The sequence below is a fragment of the Onychomys torridus genome, chromosome 5 (assembly GCF_903995425.1).
Source record: "Onychomys torridus chromosome 5, mOncTor1.1, whole genome shotgun sequence".
NCBI classification, from domain to species: domain Eukaryota; kingdom Metazoa; phylum Chordata; class Mammalia; order Rodentia; family Cricetidae; genus Onychomys; species Onychomys torridus.
In genome coordinates this window covers 54933724-54957328 of record NC_050447.1, presented here as the reverse complement: position 1 = coordinate 54957328, position 23605 = coordinate 54933724, and the positions used below count along the sequence as shown (strand labels likewise).

At 45.6% G+C, this 23605-nt stretch overlaps 1 protein-coding gene across 2 annotated transcripts in view; it reads left to right on the top strand.

Annotated features, from left to right (window-relative positions):
- Gng4 (G protein subunit gamma 4) overlaps window positions 1-23605 on the top strand; it is a 42054-nt gene that overhangs the window by 8902 nt on the left and 9547 nt on the right. The window contains exons 2-3 of one of the 2 annotated variants that reach the window (XM_036188709.1): window positions 9495-9627; window positions 11382-11490. In XM_036188709.1, coding sequence (XP_036044602.1) covers window positions 9605-9627; window positions 11382-11490 — 132 coding nt within the window. In that variant the 5' untranslated portion in view covers window positions 9495-9604. Of the gene's footprint in view, window positions 1-9494; window positions 9628-11381; window positions 11491-23605 lie in introns of those variants that run through there. The other variant, XM_036188708.1, reaches the window with a different exon arrangement.

The window sequence follows — 23605 nt, the reverse complement described above, 5'->3', positions numbered from 1 at the left end:
AAAGAAAACAAGAAACAAGCCTGTGTTTGAAAAGAGCTAGGGAAGTAGCAGGAGAAGTTTGAGAAGGTGAGAGAGAAGAGAACTGTCTCAGGGAAAGAAGAGAATGCAGGGCGGGGAAGGGATGCCATTCCCGGGTCCTCATGTAGGTGACAAGGTCTGTATCCAAAGGACATGCTTCCTCAGTCCCTTCTCTAAAGCCCAGGAAGACCACCGGGTAATACCACTTCCACGGCCTGGCGATTGCCTGCTCCAACCTATCCCTCCCATGATGGGTCCTGAGCAGACCCTTGCTTCTCCAGGGATCCTTAGAGGCCAGCTGTCCCCAGGCTGCAGACAGTCAGCCATGTGGCACAGAGAACAGCACCTCAGCAGCAGCATGTTTCTGCCACTCAGGGGTCTGTTCTCAGTGGCACTGTAGGCCAAGGCGCATTGCAAGCTGACTGAAGAACCTGCAGAGGTGTGGTGCAGACAGAGGCAAAGCTGTGAGCAGCCTTGGTGCGGAGAGCTCGCTTGAACTAGTGCAGAGATCTCACTGGGAATTAAGTGAGTCAGGAAGTAAATTATATGATATAAAGTCCTCAGACTTTGGAACAAAGTCAGCCTACTCAGAGAAATGGATGGATTCTCCATTAATTCGAATGTTAATGGTTTGCACTAAGAATATTGATAGGAAATTAATCCTTCTTGAATAATAATGTGAGGAGCTGGACTATGACAGCATTGTCCTTTCTTCAATTAAAATTGCGTAGAAAACCTAAAACTTATCATTTTTCCCCCAATGTCACTTCCCATTATAAAAATAGCTTTTCTGTGGACATGATGTCATGTGAGACAGAACTTGACATAATCTGAAGAACCAGACTACCTTTCCTGCTCTACCATAGCAGAGGCCTGCAGGCTTGTTTGTCTCAGCTGTGTCTGAACCCAAAAGACCTAGGGATCTCTACCTCCCTTTCCAGCCTCCAGGGAGTCTCTGCAGTTTTATAATTACAAGTTTCAAGTGTCTGTTCTGTGTCTTTGCTGTAGATTTAGATATAGAATAGAATAGAAACAATCATCTCACCCTTCCTTCTTCACCTTGGAGAGCCAGGGATGTAGCAACAGGAAGGACATGAGGATTTCCTCCTTGCTAAGGGAGACAGAGAGGGTGAGTGTGTTGTAGCCAGTGGAGGTACGAGTGAACAGGAAAGATGTCCTGGAGGTCGTGAGAGCTGAGTAGGTGTGAATCAGACAAGAATACAAACGTGTCAATGGGGGGACTTAGTGTCCAGCCCCTCCCTCCACCAACTGCCTCTAAGACTCCAGAAAAACAGAAAGGGAAATGATCTGAGGGCTCCCAAAAGCACAGGAAAGTACGTGGATGGTGGAAGAGGTGTGTCACGAGAGAAGCCACCCAACTGGAGATGAGTCTCCTCCTGTTTTACCCCGGTGGCATTCATGGCATTGCCCCGGTTGGCTGGGAGGAGCTGAAGTGTAGGAAGCTGGTGTAGTGCTGGGAGAGAACCAGCCTTTCTACATGGAGGACCGGGTGGTCTGTGGTTCTTCCCTCTCCCCTCACAGCTTTGCTGTTTTAGAACTGGGGTGAGGTGGCAGCCCTTTGGGCTGTCGCTTTAAGATAAACTCTGTCTTTCCCTCCAAGGAAATAGGAAAGGATCTCTTATGAAGTAGAATGTGTGGGAGGAATCCTGGAGAGGGGAAGAGGGGGGAAGAGGATAGTCAAATTCTTTTTATTAATCACAGAATTACTCATCTCTGCGTGTGTTTAGGACAGGCCCAAAGATCCAAAAGCCGTGAGAACCAAAGTAAGAGAGATACTGCCACTAAAATCTCAGCAGACCTCTAGATGTCATGTGCATGGAACTGCAAAGACTTTAAAAACTAACTGAATAGAGCACATACTTCTACACATTCTGAGAGCCAGAGAGCATATTACAAAGGAGATTAGAAAATTCTTTGAATTCATATTAATTTGTATGGGGCTCAGCTAAAGCTGTGCTTATAGGTAAATTTATACCACTCACAGCTTATTTTTGGTTGTGAGCCTAGCCTTTAATGGCTGAGCCATCTCTCCAGCCCTGCAGCTTATTTTTGAAAAGAAGAAAGACCTTGAATCATTGACAACCCTTGTCTTCATAAATTAAAAGATAGACAAATAGAGAGAAAATTAAACCCAAAGGTAGCAGAGAAAGGAAACAATAAACACGGGGGGGGGGGGAGGACACACTGAAATTTAGGACACAAAAACAATACTAAAAAAAAAAAAAAAGAAAGAAAAAGAAAAGGAACCAAAGCAAATTCTTTGAAAACATCTGTAACATTAACCTTCTAGGCAGACTCAGACAAAAAAGATACACACTTCCAACATCAGGCACGAAAGGAGAGGCATCAATACAGACCCTATAAATGTTAAAAGGAAGGTGTTAGAAAGAACTTGAGTTCAGTCCCTGGAACATGGTGGGAAGAGAGAACCAACTCCCACAGATTGTCTTCTGATCTCCACATATGAATATGGTATTCATGCACCACCCCTAGTCATTTCTCAAAGAGAGAATTATATGTTCATAAATATGATTAAATGTCTGAACTCCATGGAAGATACACTCAAAGCTCATACAAAAAAGAAGCAGAAAAACTGAATAGTCATAATTGTACTAACAAATGTGAATTGGGAGTCAAGGACCTTTTAACAAAGAAAATTCCAACAACACATGTTCTTTTGGGAAAATTTTACCAGACATTTAAGGGGGAAATTATGCTAATTATATCCAAACTTGGTGAGATAATTTGAAGATGAGGGCACATAGCATTGGAAGGCAGGGTTATTTTAATGCCCAAACCTGACTAAGTGTTGTATGAAACTGGCAGATCAGTATCCAACATGAGTTGGTCACACAGCCTTGAAATCCCATCACTCAGAACATAGAGGCAGGAAGCCAGGAGTTCAAGGCTAGCCTCAGCTACATAGTGAGTTTGAGGCCAGCCTGGGCTATATGAAATTCCATTCTCAGTTTCTGATGTACCAGTCCATGATCAGTTGGCCCTGGTTTGGCAGAGCAAAGCTACTTACCTGGTATCCAGAGAAAACTGAAAAAAACGGAGGAAGAGACCACGGTCTCGCAGTCCCCTTCAAGAACACAGAATTCTACCTTCAAAAGTGACATTTGGGAGGACAAGCCTTTGACCTATGGGCTGTTGGAAAATACTCAAGTCCAAAGTACAGTAAACTTCATGACCACATGGAGTGTATGCATCTTAGATGCAAAAGGCCAGCAAGAGGGTATACACAGTTGGGGATCTCCAGTAATCCATTGTGACCAAAGCAGGTGAGAGATGGGGAAGGCAGAGAGAGATGTAGAAGGAAGGAGTGAGGGGCCAGAAGCAGGTGATGCTGCCTCACTGGCCACCTCCCTCTGCTACCCTCCCTCTGCGTCCCAACTGACAAGCGCACTGGAGCAAACCATATACAAAAACATTACAGACTGTTTACCTTTCTAGAGGTCAGAAGTCCAAAACATGTCTCTAAGAGTTGAGGCCGCCGGGCGATGTTGGCGCACGCCTTTAATCTCAGCACTCCAGAGGCAGAGGCCAGCGGATCTCTGTGAGTTCGAGGCCAGTCTGGCCTACAGAGCGAGATCCAGGACAGGCACCCAAACTACACAGAGAAACCCTGTCTCAAAAAACAAGAAGAAGAAAAAACAGAGTTGAAGTCAAGGTCTAGCAAGGCCAGGTTATCTTGAGGGGCTCTCGGGAAGTCTTTTACCTTTCTTTTCCCCGCTTGTGGGGGCTGAACACTTTCAGACTTGGCCCTGTGTCCCCTTCAAGGCCATGGGTGTAGCATTTTCGAGTCTGACTCTGACTCCCACCTAGTCCCTGGGCCCCCCTTTCACTTATGACTACCCTGTGACCACGTGAGCCCCAGTGGATAATTCCTGACAACCTGCCTATCTTAAAATCAGCTGGTCAACAGCACTAATCCCATCTGCTACTTTAATTCCTCCGTGTCATGTAACACAGCATGTTCACAGAGTCCGGGGACTAGGTAGGACATTGGGGGAAAGCCATTATTCTGCTACCATATCCTGGAAACCAGATAAGATATTACATATCAGCTATGTTGCCAAGCAACCTACTTACAGTAGAAATGGGTCCTGGATGGTAAATAACATGGGCCCTGGAGCAGCTGGGGATGAACCTCAAACACTGGCTACAGATATCACTTTGGATTTCTCTGTCCTGTGTTTGTGTGGCATCTGTGTGAGACTAGCTATTACTGGATGGGAGAAGCCACAATGTAAATTGAATGACTGAAACCCAACCTATAACATATATCAAAGTTCCCTGTCGTAGTATTTAGTTTGCACAGTGGCTCATGGTTGAGAAACCATGCTCCTGTGAGGAGGTTGTGGCGACAGCGTGTCCACTCAGATCCAGGTTGCCTGGGTGGAGTGACACCTGTTTACCTGTGGTTTCCTTCAGGGGTGAGGATATTGAGCTGACTCTCAGGATGACTGAGTGAAAGTAACACTAACCATGTGACTCTAAAATAGCTCTTTAGATGACCTTGAGGACAAATAAAGCTATCTTCCACCGAGTGGAGAGGGTCAGGTCGAGGAGCTGTTGACAGTTGCTGGCTTCTGGGGGAGGGAGAGCAGATTTCTTTAAGGGTGTGGCTCCTGGTAGGTCAGCCACACTCTGATGGATGGTCCCACATCCAGAAGTATATGGGCAGTGTAAACTGGACTTGGTGGGCTATAAAAAAAGGCATGAAGTTGGGAGGGGGTGGGTCTTGGGAGGTGGATCTGAGAGGAGCTGGGGGAGGGAGGAGATGAATGTCATCAAAATACATTGTATACAGGTATGAAGTAAAAGAGCAAACACATTTTTAAAAGCAATGTAGAAATGAAACAAATATGATAAAAGATAAGCAATTGTTCAAAGAGTTGATAGATATAAGGTTGTTTGGTCTCCTAATTCTTTCTACACTGCTACATTTGAAACACATCATGCTAAAAACTAAGAAAACAAATCCTTAGGTGTTGAAAACTGCTCACTCAATCTCATTTCCTCTCTCTCTCTTTCCCTCTCCCTCCTTTTCTCTCCCTGTCCCTCTTCCTCTCCCTCTCTCACTGAGACAAGGTATTACTAAGTAGTCCAGCTAGCCTCAAACTCAGCATCCTCTTGGCCCTAGCCTCCCCAGCACTGACATGACAAGTGTGTACCCGGGAAGCTAGCAACTGTCTCCTTTCCTTGTGCAGTAGTAACTTCAGGTGGATTCACAGCTCCCTCCCTTTTCCATCCCGTGTCACAGATAGTGTGACATCCCTTGTTGACCACTCTAAGATATTTAATCAATGTGTGACATCCTGGGGGCACTCAAATCCAATTTATCCAAAAGCTGTGTTGGAAGACTCTTGAGTGTAGACACTCCTCTGCTTATGACGGGCCGCATCCCAACTGTGGCTAAGAGGAAAATGTATTTAACATCCACCCCTCAGACATTGCTCAGCAGCATGGCATAGAGCATCATTGCCTGTAACGTCTCAGTACTGTGTGACTGTAATCATTGCTGCTGCTCATGGTAGGGTGTTTTTTCTTTTCAGTGCTGGTGACCTTACCCAGGGTCTTGAACATGCCTGACAAGGTCTCTCCCTCTAAGCTACACTCCCAGGCCAAGTTCAGGTCTTATTACTTATCACTGGCTGGATAAATGGTTCCAATTCAAAAGTCATTTGTATGGCTGTGTACTGCTTCATACTATAAGAACCAGGGCTCAGTACGAGATGTCTCTGAGTGCGGGATAAACCTCTGCTGCACTCCCTGTGGCTGGTCTACTACATAACCTTATGGGGAAGGTGGCATCTCCCTTACATGGCTGCTTGCAGCTCCTTCCCCAGAATCCAAAAGGAGTCTGAACCTGTGCAATAGACACCATACAATCCCAGAAGCAGTAATGGCTGACCACTCAGGGCCCTACTTTTTAGATCCCCCCATACAAACGAGTCCTTGCCACAGTCACATGCCTTGTTATATTGGCACTCCAAAATATGACCCTCACCCTGGACACTTTTGAATCAGATGTCAAAGCCTCTGTAAGGCAGCAATGTTTCCATATCTCTGCACACCAACCTCTGTTGAAATACCACACTGGCTCATGAAGGGCAAGGCTGTCACAACAAAGAGTCTCTGAGTAAGGGACTTTGACATGTCGGCCCAGAAGTGAGGAGCCAGGCTGACAGAAAGGACAATGGTTTTTCAGCAAAACAGCTCCTTCCTTCCAGTCTTCCCCATCATTTCCCTGAGCCTGTGGTTCTCAGACTGTCAGCACCCATCACTTGTAAGGACTGTTAAACTGCTTCCCACTCCTAAGTTACGGAACCTGTTCAATAAGTCAGGGCCGAGGATGGAAATTTGCAGGGAGTTTTTTTTTTTCTTTTTTTTTTTTGGGGGGGGTGGTTTTTTGAGACAGGGTTTCTCTGTGTCACTTTTGAAGCCTATCCTGGAACTTGCTCTGTAGACCAGGCTGGTCTCGAACTCACAGAGATCCATCTACCTGTGGAGTGCTGGAATTAAAGGCATGTGCCACCACCTGCTAGGGAATTTGCGTTTTTCAGTGAGGAAAGATGTGGTTTGGTTCACAATGTCAGAGCTTTCAGCCCAGTGGTCAGCCCAGTGGCCAGGAAAGCATGTCAAGACAGTTGGGTTCACGGCCATGAGAAAACATGGCAGAGACTGTGCACATCATGAACCAGAATGCTGAACATCTGTTTTTCCACCATACCTCAAGGGATGCTGACGTTGCTGGGCCAGGGTCTGGCTACTATGCATTTGGACACTAGGGACTGAAAACAATAAAAGGGCCTCTGGGGCTGGAGAGATGGCTCGGCTGGTAAGAGCACTAGATGCTTGTCCAAAGGACCTGGGTTCAATTCCCAGCACTCACAAATCTCACAACCATCTGGATGTGGATCTGATGCTCTCTTCTGACCTCCATGGGTACCAGGCACACAAGTGGCCCACAGACATACATATGGACAAATCATCTCTACACTTAAAATAATAAAAATAAATAAAACAGAGCCTTTGACTTTAGGGGCTCCTGTGTACTGATGGCCAAGTGGTAGACATTCAGTGATCTCAGCGTATAGCTGCAGCACCTTGTTTAGAAATCAGGACACCCACCCCACCCCAGGCTGGGGAGACTATTTTTTTAAAACATCATAGCAAAATTTTATGCCATTAAAAAGGAATTTTCTCCAGCCAGAGGTCAAAGGAGGCCGAATCCCTTCACTACCAAACACTTGCCCCAATTTAAGACATGGTTTTGAGGGGCTGCAGAGATGCCTCAGCAGTTAAGAGGCTTGAGAGCACCCACTGCTTTTGCAGAGGACCTGAGTTCGGTTCCCACCACCTACAGAGCAGCTTACAATCATTTGTAACTCCAGTTCCAAGTGACCCCACACCTCTTCTGGCCTTCTCCAAGTCCTGCACATACGTAGTACACATAAACTCATGCAAACATACACTTATACACATAAAAGTAACAAGAATATTTTAAAAGAAATGGTAAGACACAAGGACAGTTGTAGTAGTTGTTGTTTACTCTTTTGGCTCTGGGGGCCGCCACCCTGCTCTCAAATAAATGCACACAGAGGCTTAATTTTTCTTAGGAATGCCTGCCCTTAGCTTGGCTCGTTTCTAACCAGCTTTTCTTAAAGTATCCCATCTGTCTTTTGCCTCTGGGCTTTTACCTTTCTCTACTTCTTTTCTTTACTTCTTACTCTATAGTTGGCTGTGTAGCTGGGCGGCTGGCCCCTGATGTTCTCCTCCTTCTCTCACTCCTAGATCCCCTCCCAGATTTCTCCTTCTATTTATTCTTTCTCTGCCTGCCAGCCCTGCCTATCCTTTCACCTGCCTTGCTATTGGCTGTTCAGCTCTTTATCAGACCACACAAAGTAACACAGCTTCAGAGTTAAACAAATGCAACATAAAAGAATGCAATAGATCTTTGCAACATTAAACAAATATTCCACAGCATAAACAAATGTAACACATCTGCAAATAATACTCTACAACAGTGTCTTAAAGTCTCGCACTGGGATCTGGGCACACCAGTGGGATGATGTGTGAAACACTTTCCAAGTGTTGGGTGGAAGGTGATGTGCAAATGCCAAGTGAACGAAGAGCGACTAGTCAAGACTTTTTTCTGAGGTGCTGTTGTCTCTCAAAGAGTGACCAGAATTCATCAAAATAGCTGGAAAGGTGCCCCAAAAGCCAATGGTACTGTGACAGTGATGTCCCCAAGGACAATGACACTTCACATCTGCAAATATGTCAGTGTCTTCTGGGAAGTGCCTTCACCTCAGGCTCACTTAATAGCTATCTCTGTACCAAACTGCCACAGTGTCACAGCTTCTGTGTTCAAGAAAAAGCCAACGTTTTTCATTGGTATACATGCATAGGCAAACCCATAGCATGTATATGGTTCAGTGTGGTCTCTGATTTTTAGGTATCTACTGTGTACATGTGCAAACATACACCCTTTCCCATTTTTCCCTTTGGTCTTTTGTTTGTTTTGTTTTCACACAGGGTCGATCTGTCTGTCTGTCTATCTATCTATTTATCTATCTCTCAAGATGTAATCCCTCGACAGGCGGTGGTGGCGCACACCTTTAATCCCAGCACTCGGGAGGTAGAGCCAGGCGGATCTCTGTGAGTTCGAGGCCAGCCTGGGCTACCAAGTGAGTTCCAGGAAAGGCGCAAAGCTACACAGAGAAACCTTGTCTCAAAAAAAACAAAACAAAACAAAACAAAACAAAACAAAGATGTAATCCCTCCTCTTCAGCCTTTCAAGTACTGAAACAGGCAGGTTTGACTAGCTCACATTTTTTTTAAAAGATGTATTTATTTTTATTTTATGTGTATGAGTGTTTGCCTGCACGTATTTATGTGCACCATGTGCATGCTTGGTGCCTGCAGAGGCCAGAAGAGGACATCAGGTCCCCTATGTAGGTGCTGGGAACCAAACTCAAGTCCTCTGCAACAGTAGCCAGTGCTCTTTACCTCTGAATCTCACATATATTTTTATGGCAAGAAAAAAAAATATGATGTATGGAGATACCACAGTAGAACCTATTCATCTCTACAATTGATAGCTGTCAATCATTATAATTAAAAAAAGAAAAAAGAAAAAAAGAAAACTCCTGCAAACTCCTTCCTCTTGGCATGCTGGATTGGCAAGAGGAAAGGGCAGGACAGCTGGGCATATAGGTTGTGGCCAAAGCAGAGTTGTCTGGCTGGCATCGGGGTGCCCTTGCCTTGAGTTGTGTCCCAGACTGTTTCATGTCACCTTGGAATCTCTTCATCCTTTGCCTGTCATCACCCGAGGCTAATATGAGAGTCCCTGGGCTTACAGGCAAAGCCACTGAGCTTGGGCAGGACAACCGAGGAAGCCCGTGAAGAGCCTGGAGACAACATATATCTGTTTGTGTTTTCAGGAGAGCCCCACAGCAGGACCCTGAATCGGCCTCTCCTCCAACAGCCCACTGCTGCTACCACCAGCGCCCCTGCCTGGACCTGTCCCTGTACCACCTCCCAGCAGGTAGGAATGGTTCTCTACAGAGCAGAAAGGTGAGACTCGAGAGCAGGATCCCCATGGTGACAGAAGTTCCTCATACCATCTCTTGTCAGTCTAGACTTCCTCTCCCTTAAGGACACTGTTAGCCAAGGCAGATGAAGGTGTGATGACTCCCACACCATTCTGGAAATCCTTTCCCTGTCCGGAGTCAGGTCCTATCAACAGCCCTAGGATGAAATTGCCTCATCCTGGCTCCCATCCTAAGTTGGCACTTGAGTTGGGAGAGGTCCCTAGATGACCTGTCAGTAGAAATGTGCCTGTGTGCCCAAGGAAACTGACCTCAAGGCCCCAGGGTGGCCCTGAACATTTGACTCATTTTTCCGTTGCCTCACCTTCCTGGAGGCCAAGCACCCAGTCAGTGTCCCCTGGAGGCAGCATGGATGTCCAGCATTGTCACCACCCCTGTGTGGAATGCTGTCCTCTCTACATGTTTGTGGGTATCTTCTTCATCAGGGCAGCTGCGGCTACTCGGAGGCTGTAATACCCTCATAGAAGGAGGGAGAGGCGTCACCATACCTGGGTTTGAGCGGCTCCTCCCAAGACTGAGTGTAATCCTGCCCCGGCTGTCTGTGGTCTCTGAGGAGCTAGAGTAGGTAGGGGTGGGAGGTTAACTGAAGAGGAACTCCATCTGCATCCATGTTGGGATGGGATTGTTCAGTGATACAGCTGTCTTGAGGTCACCAGCGATCTGGTTACAACTCACGCCTCGTAAGCAAGCCCAATAAACTAATTGGTTCGCCAAGCTGGACCTTCGTGGGATTCTCACTGTGTCCTGTGTTGGCAGAAACACTGTCTCTCTGGGAAAGCTCATGTCCCATCCCACCCTGCTTTGTCTCTAGTCCATTTCTTCCTAGATACTCACTTGGGTCTTGTAGAGGCAGCTAATGGGCTCAGAAAAGCAGAGGTATCAGTCAAGTGGAGTCTAAAACACCCCTGGGTGGGTTGGGGAGGGGACAACTCCAAAGCCTCCCTCTTGGGCTACCTTTCAAAGTTCTGTCTCTAGCTCCAGCTGGCTAAAGCCATTTCCTTCTGCACTTCCAGCCATCCCAAGTGGCTTGCCCCCACTGTGTCAGCCCCTCCCCCACGCCCTTTCTCCTAGGCCAGGCAAAGGATTCCCCTGCCCCTGCCCAGGTGCATTGGTCCTGGAAGAGCAGGACAGACCAAGGCTGGGGCTGGCTAGGAGGTCCCTGGAACCCAAACTCCCAGTTACTTGTGGCTCCCCTCTTCGCTGAGAGGTTTCCAAATGGGACAGGAACCCACCCCTGCCAAACTCTGCTTTGAGCAGCTGACCTAGCTAATACCAAGAAAACCTTGTTTAAAAAAAAAAATGCCTATGAGCAAATGCCATTGCATAATGGTGCAGGTGTCCACTGTCTCACCCCACAGGGTAACAGGCACTCAGTGATCCCAGCCTTCGCCTCTGCCTCACTCGGCACCTAGGGGAGCCTCTGTCCTTTACATTTGTGTTTGCCTGACTTCAGCCACACACTGTGATCATTAGTCTCCCTCAAGCAATTTCTACTTGCATGACTGACAGAGAATCTTCCTCGGGGGACAGTTAGCACTATGTCTTGTCTTGGCCATGTGGTGTAGATGTGTGTCCGGGCAGGGAGAATTTCCTCTTTCTAAAAGAATAAATCTGGCTGCGGGGAGAATCTGCAGGTGGTGGGACACAGGAAGAGTGGGAAGGGGCCACCTTCCCCCGGGGCAGCAGCACCTCAACTCTCTCCCCATGGTTATTTTGCAGGGACCACAGGATGAAGGAAGGCATGTCTAATAACAGTACCACCAGCATTTCCCAGGCCAGGAAAGCTGTGGAGCAGCTGAAGATGGAAGCCGGCATGGACAGAGTGAAGGTAAACTCACTCAGCATGTTCCTCCCTGTTCCAGCGTGGCCTAGTGAGACTCAGATCCCCAACAGAGCAACAGTCTCAGTGGGTGTGTATTTGTTCCAGAGCTCTGAGCCCACCATGATGCAGTCCATGGTGTGTGTGAGTTCCATAAGGAAGTGCCAAAAATAGACTGTCCTTCCCACGAGCTGTATTTAACTATTGTCATACAGTAGGATGGAAAAGAAGAGACGGGCCATGAGGTTGATCACATTATGTCTCCCCAGTTATTATGACAGAGGTTAGATGGCAACACGATTTGGAACAGGTACAGCTAGGGCTGACTCATTCAATCAACCTGTGTGTATTAAATATTCCCTGGGGGGGGGGGGCTGAAGGCAAGTGCCTGCCACCTCCCACCATGGGTATTTGGAGTCCCTCCCCCTGGAATTGCTGCAAGGAGATGAAGCCTTGGTTTCCATGGTGCACACATGAGTTGGAGGCTTGACAGTGTGTGGCTGTGAAATGCAGCAGCTCACAGCTGTGATAAGGTTAGGACACCTCTCCCCCAGGAATGATACCAGCGAACTGGAGTCCGCCATGCCTTTGGTCTTTGAGGACCAAACCCAAGGGTCTTGCTCAAGCACTCAGCGTGTGAGTTACTGTTCTCCTTGCCATGACAGCGTTCCTGGGGAAAGCAAACTAAGGAAGGAAGGGCTTTTCTTACCTGGCTCACGGTTCGAGGGTGCAGTCCATCTCAATGGGAAGACATGGTATGAAAGTGGCTGCCATTGGGTGGGAGGTGAGATGGTAGGTCACATGGTGTCCAGTCAGGAAGCAGAGAGGTGAGTGTTAGCGCTCAGCCTATTTCCTCCTTTTTATTTAACCCAGAATCCTAGTCTGCGCACTGGTACACACAAGGCTTCCCTTCCCTGAAGTGTTTCTCTAATTATTCTTTATCGATAAAAGCTTGGGAGTCAGATATTGAGGTAAGAACCTGAATGATCAGAGAAGCGGTGGAAAATCAACCAGTCACCTCCTCTCTCTTTCCTCGATACAGAAAGGGGATGAGGCTGGGCGGTGGTGGTGCACGCCTTTAGTCCCAGCACTCAGGAGGCAGAGGCAGGCAAGTCTCTGTGAGTTCGAGGCCAGCCTGGGCTACAAAGCGAGTCCCAGGAAAGGTGCAAAGCTACACAGAGAAACCCTGTCTCAAAAGACCAAAAGGGGTGGGGTGGGGCAGGGCTGAGAATCTTTCTAAGCCCCAACCTACTGTTTCCTGTGTCTCTCTCTCTAGGTCCTCAATCCTCCAAAACCTCTATGGCTAATCTTGTCAGCTAATAGCTAACTCCACCCTCTGATTCAGAGCAAATTTTATTGGTAGTCTTGGGAGTGTCTGAATCCAGTTAAAATATCCTATAGCATTTCCCCTTTTTGTCTAAATAAAAAGGGAAGCTTTTAACTCTTAACACAGTAAAACTATATACAGTAAGAACAATTATCAGGTAAGAATTACATTCACAATGTCCAGTCTATTTGCATTTGGCAAATTCAGAGAAAATACTCCATTATCTATTCTATCTTGGTGAGTCCAAAGTTTTGTACCTAATTCACTTTCTATCTTAACTTATATTACCAATTATATTAACTATCTTTTTAGACCTCAAAACATTTTCTTAGATAAACAATTTATGCTTTTATGTCTCTTAACTTTATACACTTTAGACCTTTTTTGTGAGCTTCTTTTCTGAATTTGGTAACAAGAAAAACTGTAACTATAAACTATCATGTCTTCAACTCTATCAGAGACCAAAGAAGGATATAATATTACCTGATTAAACAGGAAGTGTAGAGCAAGCGACTTCCAAAACTAAGAAATGACAGAGACAGCTGGCTGCCTGGAGAGTCACCCAAGGTTCCTCTGCAACGTTGGGGCATCCACCTTAGGCCTACAGACCTAGAATATCTGACAGACTTTTCTGTGAAGCAGAAATTTCAAAGGACTGTTCCACCTTGTCTTGGCAAAGTTCAGCAGTCACTTTTGTGTCCTGCTTGTCCAATTTTGGACAGTATACTGTCAGCAGTCGAGGCAAAGGCAGTTTCTTGCCCAAATGGCTAGCTTTGCCACAATGAATGCAAACTCCATGGGGAGGTTCTTTGATGGCCGTCATCCTTTTTTGAAGTAGAGTGGTGCTGCCAGGAGCAGACGTGTCCCATTGTCATGAAAAGCCTTATGTTATTAAAACATCTTAAATGCCATATTCTTTAGGTCACTGAAGTGGTTGAAGACCATCTAAAATGTATCTCTCTTTAATCTTGAAAAATATACCTAACATGACTACAAGTTTAATTGTAATAGATGATAAATAAATAAATAAATGCTAACGTGCATTTCTTAATTATCCTAAATAGTTTCCAAAGACTAGAACTTTACATTACATTGTTAAGTAAGCTGCATAAGTACAATACCTTAAACAAGAGAAGAAACATATATACAGTATGTTCTAACAAAAATAACCTTACATTGGTATCAATATACTATATCCCCCCTCACCTTTTTTCCTTTTTCTTCCCTCCTTCCTTCCTTCCTTCCTTCCTTCCTTCATTCCTTCCTTCCTTCCTTCCTTCCTTCCTTTCTTTCTTTCTTTCTTTCTTTTTCAAGACAGGGTTTCTCAGTATAGTCTTGGTGCCTGTCCTGGATCTCACTCTGTAGACCAGGCTGGCCTCGAACTCACAGAGATCCACCCGGCTCTGCTTCCTGAGTGCTGGGATTAAAGGTGTGCACCACTGCCACCTGGTCTATATCCTCCTCCCTTTTTCTTTTCAGAAAGAGATACTTTGTTTCCAACCTGCTTTGTTTAGTTTTTTTTTTTCCTCACCATAACCAGTAACAACTTGCAACCAACCCCCCTAAATGATGACAAACATGTATAACAACCCAACAACCAAAAACTACCCACCCCACCTCTTGGGAATGTGGGCATCATGTTCTCTCCACTGCTGCCTGTTGTCTGGAGGCAGCCACATCTTTAGGGGACCCTGAGGAAATTGGGATAATGCTCAAATCCTGGGAAAGGTGGCTGTGCTATTTCTTGTCCAGTCCCTGTGTGATGAGAAAGTGCAGGGCTTATCTGAACCCCTGGTGAGAGTAGTCTGCGAGGCTGGACCATCTCAGCTAGCAGCTTTAAAGTTATTCTGGATGTAGAATTTTGAGGAAACTGCAACAGAGGCATTCTGAGAGGCTGGATCACCTGGGCTACTTCCTCATTGGTGTCTGGTCCTTTTAAAGGTAACATACATGTCTGCATTAACACACATATAGAATGTATGGTGTGCACAAGTCAGATAAAGATGATTTTTGTTCTATATTGGCGCAGGTAAAAGGCATCTGTCAACTTTATAAGTTCCTTTGGACTACATAACCAAACTGTAATATAAATCTCTATCTAGCCATATGAAAGGATGGCATATAATAAGAAGTCATGAGGACTCTGTTGTCAAAAAGATTTAGCATGTCTCATCCAGTCTCCAAGCTGTTTCCATGTAGAGGGATCAGCATACACATCACCTGTCTAGTAGTTTTTCTTGGAATTTTTTTTCTTCATGTCTACAGCCAAGATTTTCAGGTGGTCTCCCCCAATCAAATCTGGTCCTTATTAATTTTAAAGAAACCCATAGACTTTTATTTCCTGTGGAAACAAAAGCAAAACCTCTCTCCTAATGCAACATATTTTCTGACTTCCATTTTGAAGTTAAGACATTCTTAAAATAGATAGGTTGTTTTAATTTAGCAGTTTCCATAATCCAATGTCTCTCAGCAGCTATTGTTTTCTGGATATTAGCATTTAAAAAATTCAAAGTCAACAAAGCATCATACAGGACCCAGAGACCCTGTGTATTTCCTATTTTTATGTGACTTTTTTCTTTTATATTACTTTACTCTCACTTTAAAGACATTATTTTTAAACTATTTATTTTGACTGTCTATACCCATTTTCTTTCTTCAGCATCTAAACACATTTTTAAGCATACTGTATCTGTTTAGAGGTTTTCTCTGTCTGGATCTGACTTTTTGCCTGTCTACAGCCTTCTCTGACTAAGTGAGCCATACCTTAAACTGCTTAGCACCAGTTAGGCCCTCCACTGTGTGACTCTAGCACATGGCCTGATGGCTGGCCCTGCCCACGTCAAGTCGGTGAGAGCAGAGCTTCATGCCTGGAGGCCTGGCCTGGAGCCAGTCTATCTGCCCCAGCTCTGGTAGGCAAGTCTACCTAGTCTCCCACCACTGAGTGGTACACCACCTGCCACACATAAGCCCCATTCAAGTAGCAGGGCCTTTTGAAAGAGCTGTCTGTGCCTCTGCACACCACAAGCACCAAGCCTACTCAGAACTATTTTTCAGCTTTCTCGGGCCCTATGTGGATTTACATGCCATGAGTTGGGTACCAAAGGAAGCATTTATCTAATTACTCCTTATCAATAAAAACATGAGAGTCAGATATTTGGGGCAAGAACCTGAGTGATCAGAGAAGTGGCAGAGAAGCTCTCTCTCCTTCCTTGACCCTGCTAAGCCCCACCCTACTACTTCCTGTGTCTCTCTTTATGTCCTCGGTCCTCTAAAAATCTCTGTGGTTAATTTTGGTCAGCTAGTAACTAGCTCTGCCCTCTGATTCAAAGCAGACTTTATCGTCAGTCTTGGGAGTGTCAAAGTGCGATCAAAATATCCCTCAACACTTCCATTCTAGAGTGTGGCTCAGCAGCCCCTGTCTCCCCTTTGCAAGCAGAGTGGCTCTTTCCCCTACAGCTCATGGCACGAGTTCTCCTGGGGGACAGGAAATGAACACAGAACCTGATGTACATGCATACGGGACAAGGAAGGAGTGTGGGCTGTGTACAGGCTATAAAGAGACCTGTCATTCCAGCACCAGCATCTTGTCTATGCTGACACCAGCTATGCTGTCTTTTGGATCTTGTGTCCCCCAAAGGCCCAGTGTTAAAGGTTTGGACCTCGGTGTAGGACGGTATTAGGAATTTTAAGAGGTAGGGCCTGCTGGGAGGTTTTGGGTCACATGGGGTTGTGGAACTCTGGTCTATGCATCTTTAAAATTTTATTATTATTGTTTTATTTGTATGTGTGGTGTGTGTGTGTGGTGTATATGTGTGTATATGTGTGTGTGTGGTGTGTGTGGGTGGTGGTGTGGTGTGTGTGGTATATGTGTGGTGTGTATGGTATATGTGGTGTGTGTGTGTGTGTGTGGTGTGGTGTGTGTGTTATATGTGTGGTGTGTATGGTATATGTGTGGTGTGTATGTGTGTGTGTGTGTGTGTGTGTGGTGTGGTGTGTGTGGTATATGTGTGGTGTGTTTGTGGTGTGTATGTGTGTGTGTGGTATGGTGTGTGTGTATGTGTGTGTGTGTGGTGTGTGTGTATGTGTGTGTGTGTGGTGTGTATGCGTGTGTGTGTGTGGTGTGTGTGTATGTGTGTGTGTGTGTGTGTGGTATGTATGTGTGTGTGTGTGTGTGTGTGGTGTGTGTGTATGTGTGTGTGTGGTGTGTGTGGTATGTGTGTGGTGTGTGTAAGTCAGAGGACAAGTCTGTGTAGCTACTTCTCTCCTGCCTTTTACATGGATTCCGAGGCTCTAGCCATTTCAAGCATTTTTACCTGCTGAGCCATCTTGAGGGGCCGCCAGTCTCTTCTTTATGTGGTTGGTTTGCTTTAAGTTTTTTCAGACATGGTCTCACTCTGTAACCTACACTGTAGCTCAGATTGACCTTGAACTCACTCATGGTGAGCTTCCTACCTCACCCTGACCAAGTGCTGGCTTTAGGAGCAAACACTGCCATGCCCAGCTTCATCTCTTCTCTCCTGGGTCATGCCCACAAGGTGAATGGCTTTGCTCTGCCAGGTCTGCCGCCACGATGTGCTGTCCCCTCAAACTGTGAGTTATTTGCCTCAGGTATTTGTTTTATATAGTAGCAGAAGCTGCCAACCACAAACAACCAATCAGATGTCAGTCCTTGGAATGCCAGCCAGAGAAGAGAGTGAGGTTAGCACCCAGAGAACAATTGGAAGCTGGGGTTCCAGAGATTGAATAGGACTTCAGAGATGTCCTGCAGACAAACAGTGCCCAGCTTTGCAAAGACAGGAAACCTCTGCCAGGCGAGGACACGGTGAGAACATCGCTGAGCAAGGCTCTGCACAGCGGGGCCGTGGCTTCAGTGTGAGTGTCTCAGCTATAGTGAGCAGAGATGTGAGCTGGCCTTCGGGCCAGCAACTAGATTTGGAAAAGCCACCTGCTGAGCTGCTGGGGAGAGGGTGCTGTGGATACAAGCACAGATCACAGAGCCTCAATGAATGGCCTGTGGCTGCAGATCTGGTTGTTAGGGATAGGGAGGCAGCTGCAGCTGTGAGTTGGACCAAGAGTTTAGGTGACCACACCAGGAAGGCAAACAGAGTATGGGAAGGAAGCATGGGACACCAGGCAGAGAGAGGCAAGAAGCCAGCCACGCACCAAGCCAGGGTCAGGGGACAGTGAGCACAGGTTAGGGTCATATATGATTACCAGGCCAGGGAAAGACACATTCTGTGACAACAAATCGTCTCCAGCCATAGACAGAGTCCCAGAGACGTTGTTCCCATTGATGTTGAGCTCTTGGAGTGTTTTGGGCACACGTACAGACTCTAATGGCAGGAGAATCATAAATCATTCCAGAGCTATTGGGAAGGCTGTGTGCTGCTGCTTGGGGCCCTGTGGAGGAAGTAGCTAATTCCAGCTCTGGTGACATCAGCACATGGAGTGGGCAAGAAACTGGCCTATGCAGTTTAGAAGCAGAGTACAGAGTTCTCAGGGAGGAGACTGAGGGGAAAGATGACCAAGTATGGGGTCTTTGAGCAAATTCTATTAGCTATCCACTATATCATCGCACTAGGATGACAGGCATGCATAATCTTGCATGCGTTTGTTGGGATAAAATATATAGAACACACAATTTCCCATTAAACCATTTTTAAATAAATTACAATTTGAGGATCAGGGATATTTGTAGTATCATGAGCTACCGTCACCCTCCAATCTCCAAGAACTTCATCTTCCCAACCAGAAATTTATTCCCATCCCCCCCCTCCAGCCCTAGAAGCACCTTTCTGTTGGCGCTTTGAATATAACTGTAGTAGAGACCTCTTCCAAGTGGAAACATGTAACGGCTATCATGTTATGTGTAATTTATTCACCTAACACAGCATCTTTGGAGTTTACCTCCAAGCACATCATCAGATGTACAGTGCATCAGAACGTCATTCTTTTTAATGGCTAAATAATGTTCTATTATGTATATATAATATACACACACACATACAAACACACAGAGTGAAAAAGGCACATACACAGGCACACACACAAACACATGTTTAAAACAATATCAAATTTCTATATGAAAAGTAGTCCCAAGACAGGCACATATTTCTGCTCACTGAATACTGCTGAGATCTGTCCCTTACTCCTTGCTGTTCTTGGGCCACGTCATCTCCTGACGTGATGCCCAGGACGAGGAATTGTGGGTCATTGTGCTCAGCCTCCAGGACTTGTATAAGAGTGACACCTCCTAGCCCATAAATGTGTTTACCCCCTCCAGGGCCTCCAAGTCCATAGTTTAGGGTGTTATGGAGGTTTCTCTATATAGCCATGATTATTAATTCATTGGCCACTCAGTCTCCAGCCCTTCCTCCATCTCTAGAGGTCAGAGGCAGAGCTGAAAGCTCTATTTCCAATCATAGCTGTCTTTCTGAAGACATGCCCCCTTCCTGAAGCTGGTCAGGGGTCCCAGCCACCAGCCATCTCATTAACATACAACAGAGACTCTTACCACTTGAGAATCCTAGAGTTTAGGAGCTCTGTGCCAGGAACAAGGGACAGAGGCCCTATGCTCAATCTAATATAAAAGCTGACTGCTCCTGTGACCTAAAACTCTGCAGTGTGTGAAATACCAGTTCCTCAACACTGCACATGACCACTAATTCACGTAGCCCGTCATTATATTTAGGAATTACCAGTTCTCTCTTAGTACCCCCTTCCACATGTCTCTACACCTACCTTCATCAGCAGCCTCATGACTGTAGCATCTGAAGAGTGTGCCCCACTACCCAGACAACACCTATCGTTGCCATCCTGTTCAGAATGTGGCACTGACCCTGACCTCAGGCCTCAGCATGCCATCTGTCTGGTCCACCACAGAGGCATGTGTTTACTCCAAAATGGGGCATGGCCAAAAATCCATAGAGAAGATATGCTGATGAAGAAAGTGTCAGGTACCCTCAGAAAATAGATATTAAACAACATATCTAACCGTGGGTTGCCAGCACTTCCTCCAAAGGCTAAATGAGGGAGCAGCCTGGCAGCCCAGCTGCACAGAGGTCCATTGGCTCTGCTTCAGTAGACAGGGCAAGGAAACCCTGCTTAAACTCTCCTCAAGGGCACAGGTTTGAGTTGCAACCATTCCTTTAAAAGAGTAAAAGAACAACACAATGGACTTGTGTAAACATTCTGTCAGAACAGTGAGCTACCAGACTATAGAGAAGGCTAACAGCACTCATTGGAGAAATCTTTTTCTAGAAAATCAAAAGAAACTTAACGTGCCTCATATCCTCAAGAAAAGGACAGCAATCTAGGGAGGGAGCGCAAAGGAGAGTGAGAAGACAGGCTGAAGTGAGGTGGGAAAGCTAAGTAAGGGCAGACATGGAGGCACAGACTTGTAATCCCAGCTCCTCAGAGGCTGAGACAAGACCGCAAGTTCAAAGCCAGCCTATGTAGAAGTTTAAGAACAGTCCCAGCTATATCAGACCCTGTCTCAAAAAATAAAGGGGAGGCTGGGAGATAGTTCAGTGGCAGAGTACTTGCCTGCTTGAAGCTCTGAGTCCAATCCTTGCTACTGAATTAAAAAAACAAACAAACAGAAAAACCTAAGGAAAAACTGGGGAGAGATAGAAGGATGGAAAAAGCCATGAGAAGGAATAATGACTATAATGCCCTGTAGAAAATGAAATTAATGGCAAAGATGTCAGGATGAAAGTCACAGCAAAAGCTAAAGTATCACTTTGGAGATCATGAATTCAAGACTGTCCACACCCCATATTGCACGAAGATGTTCCTGGCAAAAACATCTTGGAACAGGAAAGACTCCTCAGGTCAAGGTATGAAGAATTTCCCATTAAACAGAGGAAGAGTCTGCCCATCCCAGCACCTTGCCACATCCAGCTGGTAGAAATGACAGACGCTGAGCATCTGGGAGGCTCCCTAATCTTTCAGAAGCAGCAAACCCTTTCTTAACACCACCCAGACAAAACAAAAATAAGCCGGCCATGGCGGCACACAGCTGGAGCCTCAACATTCAGGAAGTAGTGGCAGAAGGCTCAAGAGTTGAAGGCCAGTGTAGGCTCTGTTAAGATTCTGTCTCAAAACTAGAAAACAAACACAAACCAAGAAGCAGTTAACACAGCTGTTAGATGATAAAAATACAGAAGGAAGCCGCAGTGAGTTATGGACAGAAGGAACCACTTGGGACAGTGGACTGAATTTTGAACACATTCTTCATATATGGCATCAGGCTCTTAAGTGTTCACGGTGACTCTGAGACCTTGGTACCCCAGTGTCTCAGCTCACAGACAAAAATGGAGCTCCAGAGGTACTGTGAGAACAAAAAGACATGAACCTGGAACTCTGGTTCTGTCCCTAACCACATGGAAGAAGGCATCGAGCTCAGTGCCCTCCTGAAGCTCAAGTGACATCCCCCAGAGAAATGGCATCTGCAAGGGGACCTCTGCCTCTTGCCACATCCAAGGTGATGTAGCATATTCTCAGTATGCAGATATGCAAACTGACTACAAACATAGCCTGCTTCTCCTTAGAAAAAAATCATTTCATTATATAATTGAATTTCTCTACAAGAGATCCAAGCATGTTTAGTTTTGTGGCTAAAGGGATTTGAGAGAGGTCATAGAGTTGTTGACTAGACAGCCTGGGCTGTCCGAAAAAAGGGACAAAGCATCTGACTGGATATCTCACCAAAGATGATGTAAAAATAGTAAATGATGGAATGAGGAGATAACTCAGCTAGTAAACTGCTTGCTTTCTGAACAGAGGACCCAAGTTCAATCCCCAGGACCCATTTTTTAAAAGCTATGCATGTTAGTGTACACTTTAATCCCAGCACAGGAGAGATGAGACAGAAGGGTCCCTGGGGATCACACTTGGCAAGCTCCGAGCCAGTGAGAGACCCGGATGCAAACAAAAAAGGTAGCCGGCTCCCACGGAACAATACTGGAAGGTGTCTCCTGGCGCCCACAAACACACACGTGTACTTACACAAATGGTAAGCAAGCATATGAAAACATGTCTGCTGTGATATGTCTTCAAGAATTGCATGTTAAAACTATGAGATGCTATTACACACCATTAGAATGGCTAAATCAGAAAAGGGGGTGACAATATCAAATACTTGTGAGAATATGGAATAATGGATTGTAGTTCCTTGCTAGTGGGACTGCAAAATGATGCAGCAACTTACATTTTCTAAATGCACTTTAGGCATATGATCCAATGATATGAAAACCGCATGAAACAAAATCCAAAGACAGGAGAGGTAATATGTCAGCTGAACTTCCTGTATCAACATACTCTTTCTGTTTAGTTGATCCACAAGAACTGGACTCTTACTCAACTTGCCCATCTCTCCTGACATTTCCTCATGTTTTGCTTCATCAAAAAAGAACAAATAAAATCCTTTTCCAGAAGGACCTCAGGGATGCCTCTCCCCAGGCATCGACCCTGTAAAGCAGTAGCCATGGAGACTGTGCCCTTAACAGCACACCGGAATGGCAGCAGGAATGGGAATACACACCAGAAGCATTTAAAACTGCCTCCTGAACATGAGTGTTCCGGCTTGGGTATGAATGGCCCCATAGGCTGTGTCTTGGATGCTTGGTCATCGGATGGTGGTCCTGTTTTGGAAGGCTGTAGATACTTGGAGAGGCAGATGCTCCCTGGGGGAAGTAGATCACTCTTGCCTGTGTCCTCTGGTTCTTGTCCACCATGAGAGGAAGAAGCTTGTCTGTGACATGTTCCTGCCATCATCGTGTTCTGCCCAAGCACACAGAGCAAATGTGATTTCTGCCCCCTGCCCTCACAGTTTATAAATTCAAACTGGAAAAAGCCAAAACTGATATTTGCTCTTTCTAAAGAACCCCACCTGCTGACATTGCACACGGCTCTTAGGAGGGAGCTGGGAAAGCAAGGGTGAGAGGTGTTGCAGTTGTTAAAAAGGAATCACCATGAAAAACTAGGGCTCAACCATGTGAGCTGAAATAAGTCTTTCTTTTTTAGACCTTATGTCCAGCATTCTGTCACAACTCAGATAACTAAACATGTAGAAGTGACTTGGAGAATGCCTAGATATGGACAAGGCCTAGTTTACGGTTAAAACATACTTAAAAGGGGTATACAAGAAGATTTGAATGATAGAATGCCTTGTTCTAGAACAGGCAGTCAGTATTGGAAAGTATTATAAATGAATACATAGACTCAGCTTAGCAGAAATTCTACTTAGAATTTAAATTTAAAATTATCCTAAAGTTCAGTTAGATGGAAAACATGACAATGCCTGAGAAGTTTTTTGTTTGTTTGTTTTTTGTTTTTTTAAGTAACAAAAAGAAGGAAAACATACAGATGTTTCCTACCTCTGGAAGCATATGAAAGTCAGAATGCATAATGATTTCTGACTTCCTTCAGTAGTAGACAGATCACTGGAATAGGATAAAAAGTCTCAGCGCCAGACCCAGCATGTACCCAGAAGTCCATGTCCAGATGGCATCGGAGATAAGTGGGATTAAGTTCTTGACAGACTGGTTAGAATGCTGTTGATAAATGTTGCTGGCACTCGAGGAAGTAAACGAAGTTGCCTGTTCACTAATTTATCCAAATAAATGGCAGCGGAATTGGAACTCTCTGTACAGAATGGGTGGCTTCAACAGCAGATTCTTTTAAAGGTTTATTTTACGTGTGTGTGTGTGTGTGTGTGTGTGTGTGTGTGTGTGTGTGTGTACATGTGTACACGTGTAGATGGCAGATACCCGTGGGTACACGTATCTCTACACT